The 17574-nt window shown below is 37.1% G+C and overlaps 1 protein-coding gene across 1 annotated transcript; it reads right to left on the bottom strand.

Annotated features, from left to right (window-relative positions):
- Positions 1 to 277: 277 nt before the first annotated feature.
- Positions 278 to 5849, bottom strand: LOC131957928 (uncharacterized). Its single transcript, XM_059322779.1, has 2 exons — positions 5803 to 5849; positions 278 to 1385 (listed from the first exon to the last, which is right to left on the bottom strand). The coding sequence occupies exon 2, from the start codon at positions 1370 to 1372 to the stop codon at positions 278 to 280; it is 1095 nt and encodes a 364-aa protein (XP_059178762.1). The 5' UTR covers positions 1373 to 1385; positions 5803 to 5849.
- Between the last annotated feature and the right edge of the window lie 11725 nt (positions 5850 to 17574).

Below are 17574 nucleotides of genomic sequence, written 5' to 3'. Positions count from 1 at the left end.
TCCGGCAGAACTTCTAGTGATAGTTTTGTACAGTTTATGTTATGAATCGAGTGTAAAAAGTAAAGTAAACACAAAATATTTGCAACTGTGAATGTAGAAAGTTAACCTTTATAAGTTGTATTAATTTATTTTCAAAAGTTTCAACTGGGATATTTGGCAAAAAAACCAAAAACATTTCCGGCAGAACTAGTGATAGTGCGTTCAGTTTATTGTATAAATCTTGTGTATAAAAAGTAAACATAAAATATTTTCGCCTGGCAGTGTAGAAGTGTGCCCCTTATAACCTCTGGTGCCCCACATCATGTAGCTTGTGGTGCAACTCATGCACCAGGTGAAAGATCAGGCTGAAAAAACTGGAGAAAATCTCCTTGTACCTGGAGCTCAGGTTGTAGTAGGAGAATATCAGGACGCTGGAATTCAAAGACTCCAGCAGGAAGGCAAACGCGAAGGCCGCCTCATACAACTTCCGGTTCATCCCGCCAATGTTAAAATTCACGTCTGACAACGTCCAAACGTTGAAGACGATAGAGGGTGTGAAAGTGATGATGAAAATTATCGCCATGCTCGTTGTCATTTTTATAATCCTCAGCTTCTTTCTCGATATGACGTTGTTTTTGTCATTAATCGAGTTCTCGTTGATTAGCATTTTCCCGGCATTTTGTAGCCCTTTGATAAGAAAAGCAGTGCTAGTAGCGACGAATAACAAAGACGAGATTGATAGCAATAGGTTTCCGAAAATAAAAGTATAATAATCGACTATATCGCGGTCTTTTGTGAAGGTTAAGGTTAGGTATGAATGGTTTGATTCTTGAAAATACACCCACTCTAGATAAGTCGTGTAGTAGATAGGCGCGACGCTGGCGATTCCGATAAAGTAAGTGGAGATGATAAAGCAGGTGACGCTTTTCCTGGTGAAGATGTTCTTTACCTGCAGGGGCAGTGTGATGCAGAGGCACCTCTCTAGCGTGATGAACGCGGTGATCAGGCTCGTCACCCTCACAAACACTTGGTGCATCGTCGTCGTGGTCAGGTAATAAATCTTCTGCGAGTGAAACGAGTCTTCAAAAAACGGCCGGACCGTGTATTCCAACACCGACGGCGCCACCACCGCTACAAGCGACAGCAGATCCGACACTGCCAACCCCATTAAACTGATGTTCACCCGCTCCTGGAAACCTTGTTTAGCGAAGATGATGATGTTTACGGAATTCGCTCCGATTCCGAATACGGCTACAATTAAATTGCATGTCTGTACTGTTACGGTGATCAAGATAGTGTACAGGTAGTTGTCAAGAGTTGGGACCTTGATGGCAAAGGCGAAGCCAGGAAAGCTGAAGGAAGTCTTGTTGCTGAAGCCGATACTGAAGTTCATTGTTGGGCTGTGTCTTTGGGAATAGAATATAAGAACACAAGATTTAAAATAAACTATATAGGCCTACTAAATTTTATATTGGAATACCACATTTAAATAAAACTATATACTAACTTTTATATTAAACAACAAATCTATTTAATATTACATTATGCTACAGAGTTTAATATAAAATATCTAATTATTTCTACCCTATTTAAACTAACGCTAGCATATATTTATAGTTACGCCTGCATTCCCTCAGGCAATTTCAGAACTAAAAAGCTTGGTTAAGTCTATTGTATCGAACGGAAAACAACCCGGAATTTACCCAATGAAACATAACAGAAGAGATTCGTAAATCGCAATTGTCTTTAAAACTAATTCTCTTGTCACAAGAAGTTGAGCTTTTAATAATTTTAAATCAGAAAAGTTGCAATGATTAGGAGTAAATTATTTCCAATCAATATTATAACATGGATAGGACCTAACCTAGGGCTATATTTTCGAAAACAAAATTGAAAGTAAATGAAATCACCCAAGTCAAATATTTTGAGCTAAAAAAAACAACAACGGCAAAATGTTCAAATTTGTTTTGACGCAATCAAGTCGATAACATGTCTTTTCTTATAGTATTTATAGTACATACAACTTTCTAGTTCATAGAACACCCTATTACGTACAACTTTTAAGCACATACACCTTTATAGTACATACGCCTTCATAGTACATACAACCTGATAGTACATACACTTTTAATGTATATACACGTTCTTAGTACATACGACTTCATAGTATATACACTTTTATAGTATAAACACTTTTATAGTATATACACTTTTATAGTATATACACTTTTATAGTATATACACTTTTATAGTATATACACTTTTATAGTATATACACGTTTATAGTATATACACTTTTATAGTATTTACACTTTTATACTTCTTCTTCTTAATCCTGTTCGTACCGAAGGCACATGGGGCAGATGTAGCAGAGTTCATCTGATTCAGATACCCTGGCATATGCAGGGATAGTGTGGTCAGCACTATGCCCAGCCATCAGCTGGGTGAACTCAGGGACGTTCCACTGATGTGAACCTGATTCGAACTCGAGACTCTCGGGATAGCAGTCTAGCTCTCTACCGCTAGGCCACGCCGCACTATACACTTTTATACTACATACACGTTTCTCGTATATACACATTTTAGTACATACAGCTTTCTAGTACTTACACCTTATAGAACATACATTTTTATACTATATACACCTTTCATTACATACACCTTTCAGTACATACACCTTTGTAGTACATACACCTTTGTAGTACATACACCTTTGTAGTGCATACACATTTGTAGTGCATACACGTTTGTAGTACATACACATGTGTAGTACATACACCTTTGCAGTACCTACACTTCCCCCCTTCATACCCCTTTGATCCCGCCCCAGAGGCGAGATAGCCATATTTAAACTCCTACATTATCTGTTTCCTACGAGTCTCTGAGACAATTATTTCAAACACGGGAACATTTCTAGCACACGAGGAAGAAGATAAGATAAATTATTTACATTGAAATATGTGACATGAAACAGACTTTGTCTGTCTGTGGGGTACTTATATCTACTTGGTGTTGTACTTATATCTACTTAGTGGCGTACTTATATCTACTTGGTGACGTACTTAAGCCTACTTCCCTAATAATGTAATATGTACATTTGATACTATTACGATTCATGGGTAATTGAAAAAGTAATCATCTGTTCTTCAATCGTATCGCTTTCTTTCATGAGTTGATCTAATAGAATGATGAAAGGTTAATGGATCATTCTGATCAAACAAACCTGGTTTAATACAATATTAGGTTATCTTATCACGTGACTGCCATTCGGATGATGATTGGTTGTTATTAATAGCTTTTAATGGTTCACCTAAACCTATCAAACAAAGAAACGTGGGAATCGTCGAATTAACTGATGATGATTTAATTAACACCAATTAGGCTAAAGTCAAGATATCAGACATGAATAGTTTTAAACGGTTTCATTGCGTAAGCTATTGGTTTTTTAAACAATTTTTTTTCGTTTTAAAATAATTGAAACGTCTTGGAAAGGGGTCACATTGCACTTTTAGAACATGAGATTTTTAAAGTGAGAAAAAATTGAAATAATAGAAGAAGGTGTTGACGTGTCAATTAACTAGAGCAGGGTTACGTAAAACTTGAAATCTTTCTATCCCCAACCCCCCCCCCCCCTCCAGTCAGATTTCTCGATATAAATAGTTTTTTTTAAGTATTTAATAATTAATAAGAATATGAGAATATTATTCACATCTATGTACTAAATGATTAGTTTTCACTTGTTTTATTAAAGTTAGCAAGTCTTTTTGTTTTACATTGCGGTAGAATATAGAAGATAAACTAATGAAAAAAACAACAACAAAAAACTTAATGAATTTAATTATTTGATGAGATAGGATTGTTATTTGTTGTCTCTTAATATTATAGTTAATTGCCTGACCAATATTTTAATTTCGATGTAGTTGTTGATTAAAATTAAATTTTGAATTCAGTTTAAAACTCATCCCAAAAATCATATCAGAATTTCTATTGGGCATAGCTACACATCGACACATTAAATTTAGATTGTGGAAAAACAAAACCACGTGACAGTGAGGTATTTCGGTTTGGAAGTTATAAAAAAAGTGTAGTGATTTTTCATAACAACGATTTTGACGAAAACGTTGAGTAATCTTTGATCTACCAAGAGGACGAGTAAATTGGGGCTTGTAAGTAGGTCACCAACTACTCGTACTTGCCAGCTAGTATATCTCGAAAAAAATATTAATATTTTTATCAATTCGGTAAAAAAAAACAAATATTATTTCCGGTATATTTAAATTATTTAAACTTGTAAACTATGATAGCAATAAACTACACGATGTAGTCTAGCTTAACGAAAAATATACCCCACGTTATCAAATTGTGATTATTTTTAAAGAAGCGATTGGTTTTTATTATTTATTCGCATCCGTACCAAGTTATCCTAAACATATTTACAATATTATTATAATACTAATAACCTAGGTGTATCGGTACTACTTACTAGTTTGATTTTATTATTAGTAAACACTGTTTTTATTATTGTTGTATTTTGAATACTCTCATTATTTAAAATCTTGAAGCGAGGCCTAGATCTAGAAACAAATAGCCGCCATGTTTTTTTTTAAATTAATGGGAATAGAGTTAAAAAATTAGAAAATTTATAACTCTCCCTGGCTAACGAGATTTTGGATTTTAAGTGAGAGAGACTTACAACACCGATTGGTGGTTTCGGAAATTAGAAATGAATTGATGTTCCCTATGTTAAAATGTAAATCTTTATATGTTCGAATTAAAAGGCCATTAGTGAAGAATAATTTTATTTTCTAGTACTGGGACGATTCTTTAAAAATCTACAAAAATAATCTATATATATAATTCTCTTCTTGGAGACGCTAGAAAACAAGTTGTAAGCGCGCCTAGCAGTCCCCTCTCTTCCTCTCTAGGCATATCGCAACCACCCCCACCCCCACATGGTCTGGTGAGCTGTGGTTCACGCTAAATGTTTACAATCTAGAGCCAGGTTTAGTGACGCCTATTAGGGGCAAATAATTTAGTTTGAAACTATTTTAAACTTAGGAGAGGTAACTAAGAGGAGGCTGCTTTCACTGGGGTGGGGGGGGGGGGGGGGGGGGGTTAGGGTAGGGGTTGGGGTTGGGGGAAAGGAGGGTGGGGGGGGGGGGTATCGTCCTTAACGGCCTACTGATAGTGGTTTAAAGCAAATATTTTCAGTGGCAGCGTTGATACTGTCGAATTCACACATTATGAATGACTGAAAAGTAGAAAAAAAAACAACTAAATATTGGCGTATGATACGCCGAGGGTCGGCTCGTAACTAATAACAGAGGTATTCACTTATAAAAACTTAAGACTTGAAAACTGTATCTTACTAATCAAATAATTATTTTTTATATTCATTTAACATCTAGGTACTTTCTCCCTCCAGTATGTTTACAGTAGTACCTAACCCCCATATACATACCCGATTAAGAACCTGTATGAAGCCTACCTGTAAATACACATACATGCTAACAAGGACTCAGGATTCGAACTCAAGAATTTCGGGTTAGTAGTCTAACGCTCTACAGCTTAGGCTACGCCGTCCCATACACACTCACAAGCTAGATATACAAAACCTTACCAGTCAACTTGTTTCAATATCCTACCTTTCAACTAGACCACGTAGCTTACAGGGGATTTAAACTTCAACTCTAGCAACTTGAACCCTCGCAACTTCAACCCCACAACTTAGCCCTCACACCTTCAACCCACTAACTGCCCACACATTACTCTCATGCCCCTATAGCCAGCAGAAGTAATTATAGTTGACCTCACCAGTTTTACCTTTTTCTTAGTCATACAAAATGCATTACGTTATTTCAAAATTTAACAAACTATACATAAATGGGCAACAAGCTACAGTAACTACATCGGATTTTTTAAAACTGTATTCGTACATTTAAAATATCTTATCTTTAGATCACGTTTCAAATGACAAGAAAAACGCCACAATTTTCCGTCTTTTGTTTGTGGTGTTGACGTAGCCTAACAATGTATGATCACACTTATAAAATCGATCAATCTCTATCGATAATGATGTCGCCTTCGACACGACACGCGATGGTAATCACCGAACATTACAGTAAATTTTACAGTAAACCCTACTTACTCTAACTACGTGATATTATTGAAACCCGATTACAGCTACCAATGTGGTCTTGTCTTGTATTTTAAACAGTTAACCATATAATTTACAACGGTAGATACTATTTTGATACCACTATTTATCTTGTTATTGTATTTCGTTTCTTTCCAATAACCCAACCGAAATTATTTGTAGTGTATCGAAAAAAATAGTTGAAAAAAACCAACGTATAGTTTGTTTTTCACCATTAAAAATGTAATGTATGATTCTTTAAACAAGCTTTAAACTGTCAACTAAAAATTGCGTTAGGGAAACTAACTCCGACCTTTAAGATACGTAGTAGGTCCCCTTCTGGAACCTGACTGTCCAAAAGGCAAGTCTAGTTTTCATCTGTTTCTTTGACCTCGGCATATGAGGATAGTGTGCTCAGCACTATGTCCAGCCGCCTTTACTTTCCCTAGCACATGTTAAATACTTTTCAGAGCAGGTGGGTTCGGGACGTTCTACTGATTTGAGCCCGTAGGCCTATTTGAACTCGAGACCTAGAATTCAAAATTTAAATAAAGTATGTGTTAGACCTTTATGTTACATACAACTGATTAACAGTCTAGCGTTCTGCCGCTAGGCCCATATTTTATGATGCGCTGGGTTTTATTAAATGAAATGTTTTTGAATGGGAGTTGCGTTTTATTACAAAATTCTGCCATACGTTCACATTGTGCTTCAAAATGTGTGGTTGGTGAACACAGACATTTTCTTGGAGTTGTGTTGTACATTTATCTGTCAAGTTATCTTCGGTGTCTTGATGGTTGGTGGGGTGGGTGGGGTTAAAGGGTTGTTTGCCTGGTTGCTTAGATAAGGCAGTGCATAGATGTGGATGTCTGAATGGTTATAGAATTGGTTGCTAAGATATGGCGCTGCGACGATGTGGATGTCTAAATAGTTGGGGGGGGGGGGGGAGGGAAGGGTTGGATTATTGGTTGCTAAGATGTGTCGGTGCAAGGTTGGGGGGTGTTAAAGTGTAGGATGCATGATTGCTAAGATGTGTCGGTGCATGGTTAGGGGGTGTTAAAGTGTAGGATGCATGATTGCTAAGATGTGTCGGTGCATGGTTAGGGGGTGTTAAAGTGTAGGATGCATGATTGCTAAGATGTGTCGGTGCATGGTTAGGGGGTGTTAAAGTGTAGGATGCATGATTGCTAAGATGTGTCGGTGCAAGGTTGGGGGGTGTTAAAGTGTTGGATGCACGATTGCTAAGATGTTGCGGTGCATCGACGACTGGATGGTTGGTGAGGGCGTGGTTCGGACCCCCAGACAGATGAGGCTCTTTAGCCGGAGACACCAACCTAAGAGATAAGTTTGGTATTACGCCCCCCCCCCCCCACCCCGAAGAAAGTCTACCGCCCCCTCGAGCAAAATGGAATTTAATACATATACATCTACCTGTGTCCGCCTCAACCCCCCCCCCCCCCCCCCCCCCGAAAATGTCAAGTGCCACCCCCGCCGGAGAAAAAGTCTGGAAGAAATAATAAACGCAGGTAAACTCAACTCTATGTAATCTTCCTATGACACGCCATACATCTATATATATAAAAAGCAATGTATGTGTGTTTGTCTGTCTGTCTGTTTGTTTGTCCTTTATGCATTACTTCACCTCTTATCACATCGCCGTGAAACTTTGGGAAGTTGTTGTGAATATTCCTGGGGAAGTTTCTGCGAAAAAAAATATTTCAAATTCGCAGGAGTGGCGCCCCGGCAGGGCGCGATTTGTTTTCTCTATATACGGTATATAAAAATAAAATTCGATTTTTTATTTATTTTGACACCAGTTATGTGATCGCTATCAAACTTTGGTGAGTTCATTAGAACACTTTAAGGAAGGGTTCTGTAAAAAAATCATGTTTAACTTCACAAGGGTGGCGCCACGGGAGGGTGCGATTTTTCTCTATATACCGTATATAAAAACAATAATAGTGAATTGCCGTGACACCGTTCACACGATCGCCATGAAACTTTGGGAAGATGTTGAGAATACTCCTGGGGAGGTTTCTGCGCTAAAAACATTTTCAAATTCGCAGGGGTGGCGCCCCAGCAGGGCGCGATTTGTTTTTTCTCTATATACGGTTTATAAAAATAAAAGTCTATTTCGGTTTCACACCGTTCATCCCTGTACCATAAAACTTTGGGGAGATGATTAGATCACTCAATGGTAGGGTTCTGCAAAAAAATATTTTTTAATATTGCAAGGGCGGTGCCCCCGGGGTGAGCGATTTTTTCTCTATACACGGTATATAAAAAATAAAACTCGGATGCGGTTCATCGGAGAGCCATGAAACTTTAAGGAGTAGATGAGAATACTCCCGAGAATATTTCTGCGAAAAAGAAACCTAAAGTTTCTTATGGGCGGCGCCATGTAGGGAACACTTTTCGTCAAAACACGGTTGGCGCCCAGAGTTTTAGAGCGACTATGTTGGCACTTGGCATCCGTTAATTGAGCGTCCTGCATAGCGAGTAAGGGGTACTACTATATTCAGCGGTAAAACAACAACAGGCTTCTAAAAAATAACTTTGTAACGCGAGGAATTCCTGTACAGTTTCGTCACCTTGCGAAAGATGAAAAAATAACTTTTTGAATATGAGGAGCCTTGATGCAATAATCATCTTTTATTAGACGATCCAGTCAGAAATTGAGATCGAGCATCTAATAATAGACCATTAGTAACGCTAGCATATTGCATCAGTCACACTGATGTTTAAAACACGTCAAATAATTTTTTTACGTGTTAAAGCAAAAAATTCTGTTCATTTGTGTCACTTTAACAGGATGCTATTGGCACGCTGGGTTATCCTATGAGCACGATGGCGCCTGTTAGTTTTAAGGAGCCATGAGCCGTACGCTGCGCCTATGCGGTAGTGTAATCGGGGGGTCGGGGGCTCCTGAGAGCGCCCCTCTACGTCCCTGACACATGGGTGGTCACCGAAGTGTGTTCTACCTCATTATTTCGGTGAGTGATTAATGTACACTCAAGGTTTTCATGCGGTAGTGTAGGAAAACCCGTGTTCCGATAATTATTATCCAAGCGCAAGCATTGTTTACATTTAAATAACACAGTTTTAGAAAAGGACACGCGTTTAAGAACATAGGATTGGTAATGCATTGGTGATATCCTTCTAATATATTTCGTCAGGCTTTCTTCTACCCCCGCGGCAACGCGCAGGGGTCGGGTAGGCTAGTATGAAATGAAATTAAGTAACAATAATTTCTCTGCTGTTAAAATGTTTGATTCCATTCTCAAAGAATCTTATAGTTCGTCATATCTTAAAATCAACTCATCAATAATGTGCACATTTGAAAATTAGTTATTATTGTTTTTATTGTTAAATATTACGTGGAGGATACTTCCTGTTCGCAATTTTAAAGTGAACAAGGGAAATAACTTCATTTTAATTTACAACATGCTAATAAACGTAAAAAAGAAATTCGTGGCTCACAGAATAAAAAATTAGATTCACTAGGTATTGTTTATTTTAAATGTAATATCATACGTAACATATAATATGTGTTAAATTTATATTATATACATATTGGTAAATTAAAATAAAGTTTTATTCTAATCAAAAACTAAAAACATTTATGAATATTTATTATAATAAATATTAAAATTGCGTTTAAATATATTAATGTTGAAAGAAGGAGACGCGGCTACGTCAGTTGGTTTGAAAAGTTTATCACCCCCTCTCCCACCCCCTCAGCCCACCTTGCCGTTGAAAAAAACATACAATGTATGATACATGGTTAATGAAAACAATAGATGCTTAAAACCTAGGACACTATTTCAAAACATGGATACAAATAATACAGCAGCGCACATAGTCATTTATTAATAAACAACAAGTTACAAGCGCATTTCACATACAGAAATCAGTTAGACAAGGTTGTCATTTATCTCCCTTACTATAGGCATACATCCTTAGCCTAGAACCCCTACTAGAAAATATTAGACAGGACAACTCGATTAAAGGACTGTAGGCAAAACATACTTTCATACGCGGACGACACTAACAGTGTTTCTCCCTCCCCCCCCCACCCCCAAAGAGATTCCTGGAAGAAACTCTGGACCATATTTTCTTAGTACAAACAGAAAAAGCAATACAGACTGTAATAGAAAATTCAACAACTTTGGGAAAGGAAGCGGGGAAAAAATAAACGCAGAAAAATCAAAAGTAATGGGTATGGGTAAATGCAAAGGTAAAGATAACTATCACATAACGTAACTGACAAACTCAGAATTTATGGAATAACCTATACCAGTGATCCCACAAAAGACGACCAAGAAACTTAAGCCACACTGAAGAATAAAATAAATCACACTCTGGAAAAATACCAATACTGCAACACAACCATCTTTGCTAGAGCTGCATTAGTAAATAGATATATCATTCCAAAAATAATGTTCGTAGCGACAAACTGTACAATCCCCAACTCATTTATTAAAAAAAAAACAAGCACAAGAGAGTTCATTTTCAAAAAAACGATTAGAAACATTTGCCACAAAACCTTAATACAAAAAAAAATTAAATGGAGGTATAGGGCTACATGACATTCATACTAAAATAAACACCTTTCGATTAAAACATCAAGGATAAATACAAATGGTAGCTGCAGTGAGGTTAATGTAATCAGTAATAAAATAGATTGTGTTAGTTACCTCACAAGTTAATGACAGTTACAAGTACTATGGACGTTCCGACCCAAAGTCTTCGTCAGCACACAACAGAGTGGTTACAGATTAGACAGAAAAGACAGTAACACAATGTTGGACTTAGCTCGACAGTGAAAACATGTCTTGTTTAACTGCCACGATATCCAAAAGAAAAGACGCGTGAAGAAGGACGCTTGGACACCGTATAGGGGTGGGGTGTACCCCCCGTACACCACGCCCCAACCCTTATAGAATGTATATGGAAAATATATTTTTACCAGGGTCCGCCCCCCTCCACCGGAAAATTAAGAACACCCACTAAAATTTCAAGGGACGCCCCCCCCCCCCCCTCCGAGGAGAAAAATGTCTGAAAGAAACACTGGTCGCATTTGTAGATCATACACACTAAAGGTAGACACAACTTCTGTTATCTAGACTTGTCTCCTACTTTGGGCCGCTAAACCTCAATCATGAAGATAGTGCTTATTTCTGACTTTTTTATGAGGTGGGGGGGGGGGGCTGAGACTGGTAAAAGTATGTATTTTCTATGTAAGTTGTATTTTGTTCGGGGTGGAGGGGTGGGGGGGGGGGGCGGTAGACTTTCATCGGGGCCTAGGTTAATTAGAGCTACGAAAGACCAGACTTAAGTCAGCCGTAGAGTTCTATACTAAACTATTTATGGCCTTAATTATTTTATATAAATCTATGTTTGTTTAGCAATGGAATTGGCTAAATTAGAATATAATTAAATATTAAATAATAATGTGCGTAATTTAACTTTATTAATATTATACTATACTAAGTAAATTATCCCATTAAATGTACACTTTATTGTATGATAGTGTAATCGTTACCACGCGGGTGGTACGGGTTCGAGACACATCATGTCAATGTTAATTTTTTTTTCATTTTTTTTTAGATGTGAATGATAATTGCCTATCGGGACATGGCGGGACACTGTGCAGGTCAAGTAGAGTTCACCTGTTTCTGTGACCTCAGCATATGAAGGGATAGTGTGATCAGACCTATGCTCAGCCGAAATCGGTGTTTTTAAAAGACGATAACTTGTTGCCTGAGTTGTGACGTCTTTTTGAATGTGGGCTCTGGCTTTAAGTGACGATGTGTGACAGCGGGAAGAGAAAAGGAAAGACAAAATTCGTCAAACAAACGTGACGTCATTTATGGATGACCCCGCTCCCCCCCACCGAAACACACGGTTATTCAATAATAACGGTTAGTCTAGTAAATTGCTGACCAGATCATTCTATTTCATTTGTGGAGCTAGACTTTGCAAATTAAAAACATTATGCAAACATTTATTTAAAGTCAGAGTCATCTAAAAAGCGTACGCTGCGATGACGGGTAAAAAGTAGGCCTACTTGATGTACTAACTACCCAACATAGAAGATAGGGACGGCGCGATCAGATCGTAGAGCATACGACTGCTAACCCGAAAGTCTCGCGTTCAAATCCTGGGTTCGTGACTGCAGAGCGTCCTCGAGTCCAGCTAGCTCTGTTAAGCACGGGATTTACGTTAGAGATACTAAAGACGTGGTGCTGACCGCAATTTACTCTACTTTCAGGTGAACTCTAATTCACGTATCACATGAACCGTCATGTTCGAAAGATAGTTTCACTTATACGTAATGCTTTGGTATTTATACTAGTTTTAGACCTAGGTTTTAAGAATCTACTATCCCACCACTAATTGTTTATGTTTTCTTCAAGTAGGCCATTATTTAATGTTGTATAACTTAGCATGTGTTATGCACACACTTTTCTTTATGATCAATACATTTTTACACTGTTGCTAAACTAAATTATAACCGTTTAAATTTAGTACTACATGTTAAAAACGTTAATACCAGAAACACAATTATTCTTTTATTCTGTTATCGTTTTCCGTTCTCAGTTGGACTGAATTTCTTCCAACGCAATTAAGTATTACGTGCCAATTGGTTATTCGTCATATAAGCCGTTGACTACGATTTCAGCCTGTTATTCTTTTTGGATTTGCTTCATTCGCTTTTGTCCTTACTAGATCAAAGTAGAAAACAGGATTTGTTTTTGGAGTTTTCTGTCCTAATTTGGCCGCTGTCCCCAGCTATAGAACCTCATCTGTCAGGAACTTTTCGTTTTGAAAGCAATGAGTTTTTCCAACCCGACCACGCCGACCCCTGTTTCTTTCATTGTTTTTGTTTATTTTCAGTAGTTTGGAAACACGGCAAGGGAAATACATCAAGAAAAGTGAGCCGAAATTTTGAGCTCATGAAGAAGTAGACGAAAATTCCCACGCTGGAGTTGAAGGATTCAAGAATGAAGCTAAAGCTAAAGAGAGTGAGAAACAAATGTTCGTTTTCATTGTACGGCGAAAACCTGGTGTCAAAAATAGACCATAGAGTCTCTACAAACGTTGGCGTGGCGCAGACGATGTAGACAGTTGATAACATCTTTACCATTTTAATAACTTTAACATCTTTGTTGGAAATTTTAGAGCCTTTTTTGCTGGCATGAGTGGCGGACGTGTTCCGGCGCCATTTTGTTTTTCTGATTAGTTGCGTTACCATGACGACCGTGCAAGCGATGACAGCGATGAAGGAGCCGAAGGTGGAGATGACGATGTTGAACATGAAGGTGATGTTGTCGACCAGGTCGCTGTCCCAGCTGTAATAGATCCCCAACAGTGTCCGGTTCAACTTGGGGTAGAATCTCAGACCAAGTCGGTTGGAGTAAAATACAGGCAAAGTGCTAGCGATGACAAGAAGAAAAATGGTCGCCATGGCAACAGAAACGCGTCTGTTTGTCAGAATCGACTTCACCTTGAGCGGCACGGCGATACACAAACACCGCTCGAACGTGATAAACACTGTGATCCATCCGCGGATACGATCGAATGATATCCGTACGACTCCACCAATGACGTATCGAAACGTCTCGTACACCATGCACACCTCAGAGTTGTAGTAGTACGGGTTGTACCACACCGACAACACCCCCAACATGACCAGCGACAGCAGGTCGGCCACTGCCAGACTAAACAAACTTATGTTCACGCTGTCCTTCAGCCCCTGCTTCAAGAACACAATCGCGTTCAAAATGTTGGTCAAAATACCGAAAATTGTCAGAAACGTCCCGATTATCACAAGAAAAATCATGGTAAAAATGAGATAAGGGAAGAAATCCATGGTCTGTGGTGCAAACGTGACCAAATATCCACATCCTAAGATCTTGCTCATTTTAGACAGTGTCTGTTTGGTAAAATCTGTTACGATATAAACATGTCATTAATATTTTGAATATAAAATTATTTTTTAATATAATGTTTTACTAGAAAAACATAAGCTAATAGCAAAATCGAGTACAAAAAAAAATATTTTTTTTCGGCTGTAACGACCAATATTTTTTATGATTGGTGAAATGTCTTTACACATAACCCTATTGTTAAGCGTTCCAAACTCTACATGCATCCCTTTATACAGTTTTGACGTTCGCAAACCAAACTTTCATCCTTATAAAGATGCTTTTGCTTATTAATACAAACTAGTACAAATTAATCTTAAATAATTCGTTTACGCTTCTCAAAGGCAACTCACGTAATACTTGCTCAACTATCCTTAAATATTTTCTATATGAATGTTTTAGCTGTAGTGCAAGTAAAACAAGGATTAGTAGTAATGATGTTATTAATACATGCGTCTTCTTACTAGCAGTTTTACAGTAGTAGAATGGACGTCTTCTTACTAGCGGTTCTACAGTACTAGAATGGACGTCTTCTTACTAGAGGTTGTACACTACTAGAATGGACGTCTTCTTACTAGCGGTTGTACACTACTAGAATGGACGTCTTCTTACTAGCGGTTCTACAGTACTAGAATGGACGTCTTCTTACTAGCGGTTCTACAGTACTAGAATGGACGTCTTCTTACTGGCGGTTGTACACTACTAGAATGGACGTCTTCTTACTGGCGGTTCTACGGTACTATGATGAACGTCTTCTTACTAGCAGTTCTACTGTACTGGAATGGACGTTTTTTAGTCGCGTTTTACAGTACTAGAATAGTGTTCTTCTAACTCGGATGTTGTACTAGCTACTTAAGACTTCTTATTCTCGTAGTAACTAGAAAAGATCTCTGTTTTAGACTGTTGGAGTGCTAGCTAGTATAGATGTCTATCGCACTATCTTAAATTTCTTCTTACTACACTAATAGATGTGCTTGTATCTCTAGTTTTCTAGTATGGCGGTAAGTTGCATAACTTAGTATTGGTCTTTATTTATATGGTAAAGTTGTTGTCCAGACCCACTAACCCAATGCCTTTTAAAGCTACTAGTAGGGCCTACTAAAACAAACTTCAAATTACTCTCTTAAAATTAAATTATAGCTACGTGTCTCTCTACGATTTGATAACGTTCTCCGAGTATAGCTGATACGTCTATTAAAAAGATGAAGTTTTACAAATTACTCTTCTGAGGAATCTGGTTGTCAAATCGCACGTTCGGGTACATAACGTCGTGTCAAAATTAGCTCTCATCACAGTTTAATTTCGATAGCCTTGTTTGCAATTACTTCGCGAGCTTAAAAAATAATACTGGTGATTTCCCGTTTCTTCTTCACGGTTGAACGCCACCGTCAAGGTTGATTGCATTCGAGTGCAGCATACTGACACAAAGATTGGAGTCATTGATCGAATATTTGGATGTGCTTGCGGGAAAAGTTTCAAATAAAATTATAGTTCTGTCAGTGCGGAGCGTTGATGTGTTCTTATTGTTAAATTGTTGTGAATTTAATTTGGAAAAAAAAACTCATACGGCAATGATACGTTATTTGTTCGGTACCGGGATAATTTTGTTATACGATAATGGTTGTTGGACAAGCAATATCATCCTTTGCGGCTTATTTTCTAGGTGCAAGGTTAAAGAAAATTATCAGTGCAACAATTTTTCTTTGTGGATTTAGTGTAAGTCCGAGATGTTTCAGGTCGATAGCTCACATTAAGTGTAATGTACTCAATAGTTAACAAACTAAAAATTTCGTGAAATATATTTTCGTAATACAGTATAACTGACCTCAGAAATTTACCTTTACATTTTTAACAACTAAAAAAAATATCTCCAGCTTCTCATTTTTGATAAAAATAATGTTTTATTAGATTTACGAAAACATGGTAATTCTAGCTTTACACCTAAGTAAAAGACTAGGGGATATTTTAATACATTGAGAAAGTTTAGTAACGTATATTTATACTACTCTTGTGAAATATTCAAATAAAAGCCTCGGCACTCTACTATTGACATTTTTTTCATAGGTAGATTTATTGATAGATTCACATTCTGTAACATAATATTTTCATCATTGAGCGCCCAGGCTTTTTGTTTTTGAGTCATACCAGCGTGTAGCTTTAGTATTATTATACCACATCCATTTTGTTTACTTTTTAATGCTTTTTTTTCATTTCTGATATTTTAAGCGCAATTTCCATACTGGCTATTGCGTTTAATAATTCGTCATTTCTGGATGGATGGATGGATGTGTGTCTGCAGCTTTAAGTCGTATCTCCTCCTCAACGAAGCAATATCGAGGACTAGTTCCAAAGCAAATATGTTAAGCAAGTTCCGAGGATGATTGTGGGCCTAAAAAATTCCCGGAATTCCTTCCTGGATTTCCCGGAAAAGCCAAAAAAAAAAAAAAACTCGAAAAAAATTCAGTTTTTGGCCCATATCTCGGCAACCAGACTACTTAGCGACTTGAAACATTTACCAATGGATTCCTGCCATAATTTAGAACAATATTGCTGAAGAAAGTTTTCAAAAATATCCTTTCGTTCGGTCACACATTTTTTTTTAGATTACATAAACACCTACAAACCGATCGCTCTCCTAGCTTGAACGCACCTCAGCATTATACGTCTTGTGTTTTGTCCCCGTGTGTGCTTTACGCTACGACAGAGCTATTTTTAGATAACATAAGTAAATTGCGCTTAAATTGTCACTAGACTTTTTATTAACTTGTTTTTTGGTTTGTGAATATAGTAAAACACTTTTTCCATTTAAAAAAAATGTATTTTTGACATTTATTTTTATACTATTCTGGTAAAATAAACACCAACATACACCTAAAGTCAAAATATATTGTACCATCCTTTGCAAGCAGGCCACAAAAATCTATTTAACAATCGAACATTTTGAGAATGGGCTTGAAAAGCTGGTTCCAAATGATTACAAATTTGTGTTGCCGGAAAGCATATTTCACAACCAAAATTGGATACTGTGTATGTAAAAAATGACTTCCGGTTTTATTAAGGCTGGAAATATTCAAAGCAATAATTTAATAATTTAATAAAGAAGTAATTTAACAAACACTTTTATTTTTAATTTGGATTAGTTGAGTCAAGGTATTGTGGTTATAGAGGATATTATATTATTCAATATAAATACATTACTACGCTATACACCATAGGCCACTATTGTGTATTTTATCATGGAAACAATGTTGTTCTGACTTTAATTGTTTTACTCTCACTGACCATGCCCGTTGACTTCAAGGAGAGGTTGGGGAAGGTTTTTAAAAATATTTGAATTGGTAAAATAATTCTATACGGCTTTTCAACGGCTTATAATCAATACAAAAATATAAAAACGAGTGTGATAGATGGTTCCCAAACAGCTTTCAGTTTTTATAACGTAACTATTATTTCATTGCTAGCCATAAATTTAAAAGATTTTTAAAAAATTAAGTTTGATTATATAGACTTTTCACGTCTATTCTTCTT

The sequence above is a fragment of the Physella acuta genome, unplaced genomic scaffold (assembly GCF_028476545.2).
Source record: "Physella acuta isolate Inbredline_101_S28 unplaced genomic scaffold, ASM2847654v3 ptg001278l, whole genome shotgun sequence".
Taxonomy (NCBI): Eukaryota; Metazoa; Mollusca; class Gastropoda; family Physidae; genus Physella; species Physella acuta.
The sequence above is the reverse complement of the archived record's forward strand: the minus strand, read 5'-3'. Positions and strand labels throughout refer to the sequence as shown.

What these genes read in the sequence shown, in the direction of transcription:
- LOC131957928 (XM_059322779.1), bottom strand. Translation starts at nt 1,372, where the DNA reads ATGAACTTCAGTATCGGCTTCAGCAACAAGACTTCCTTCAGCTTTCCT.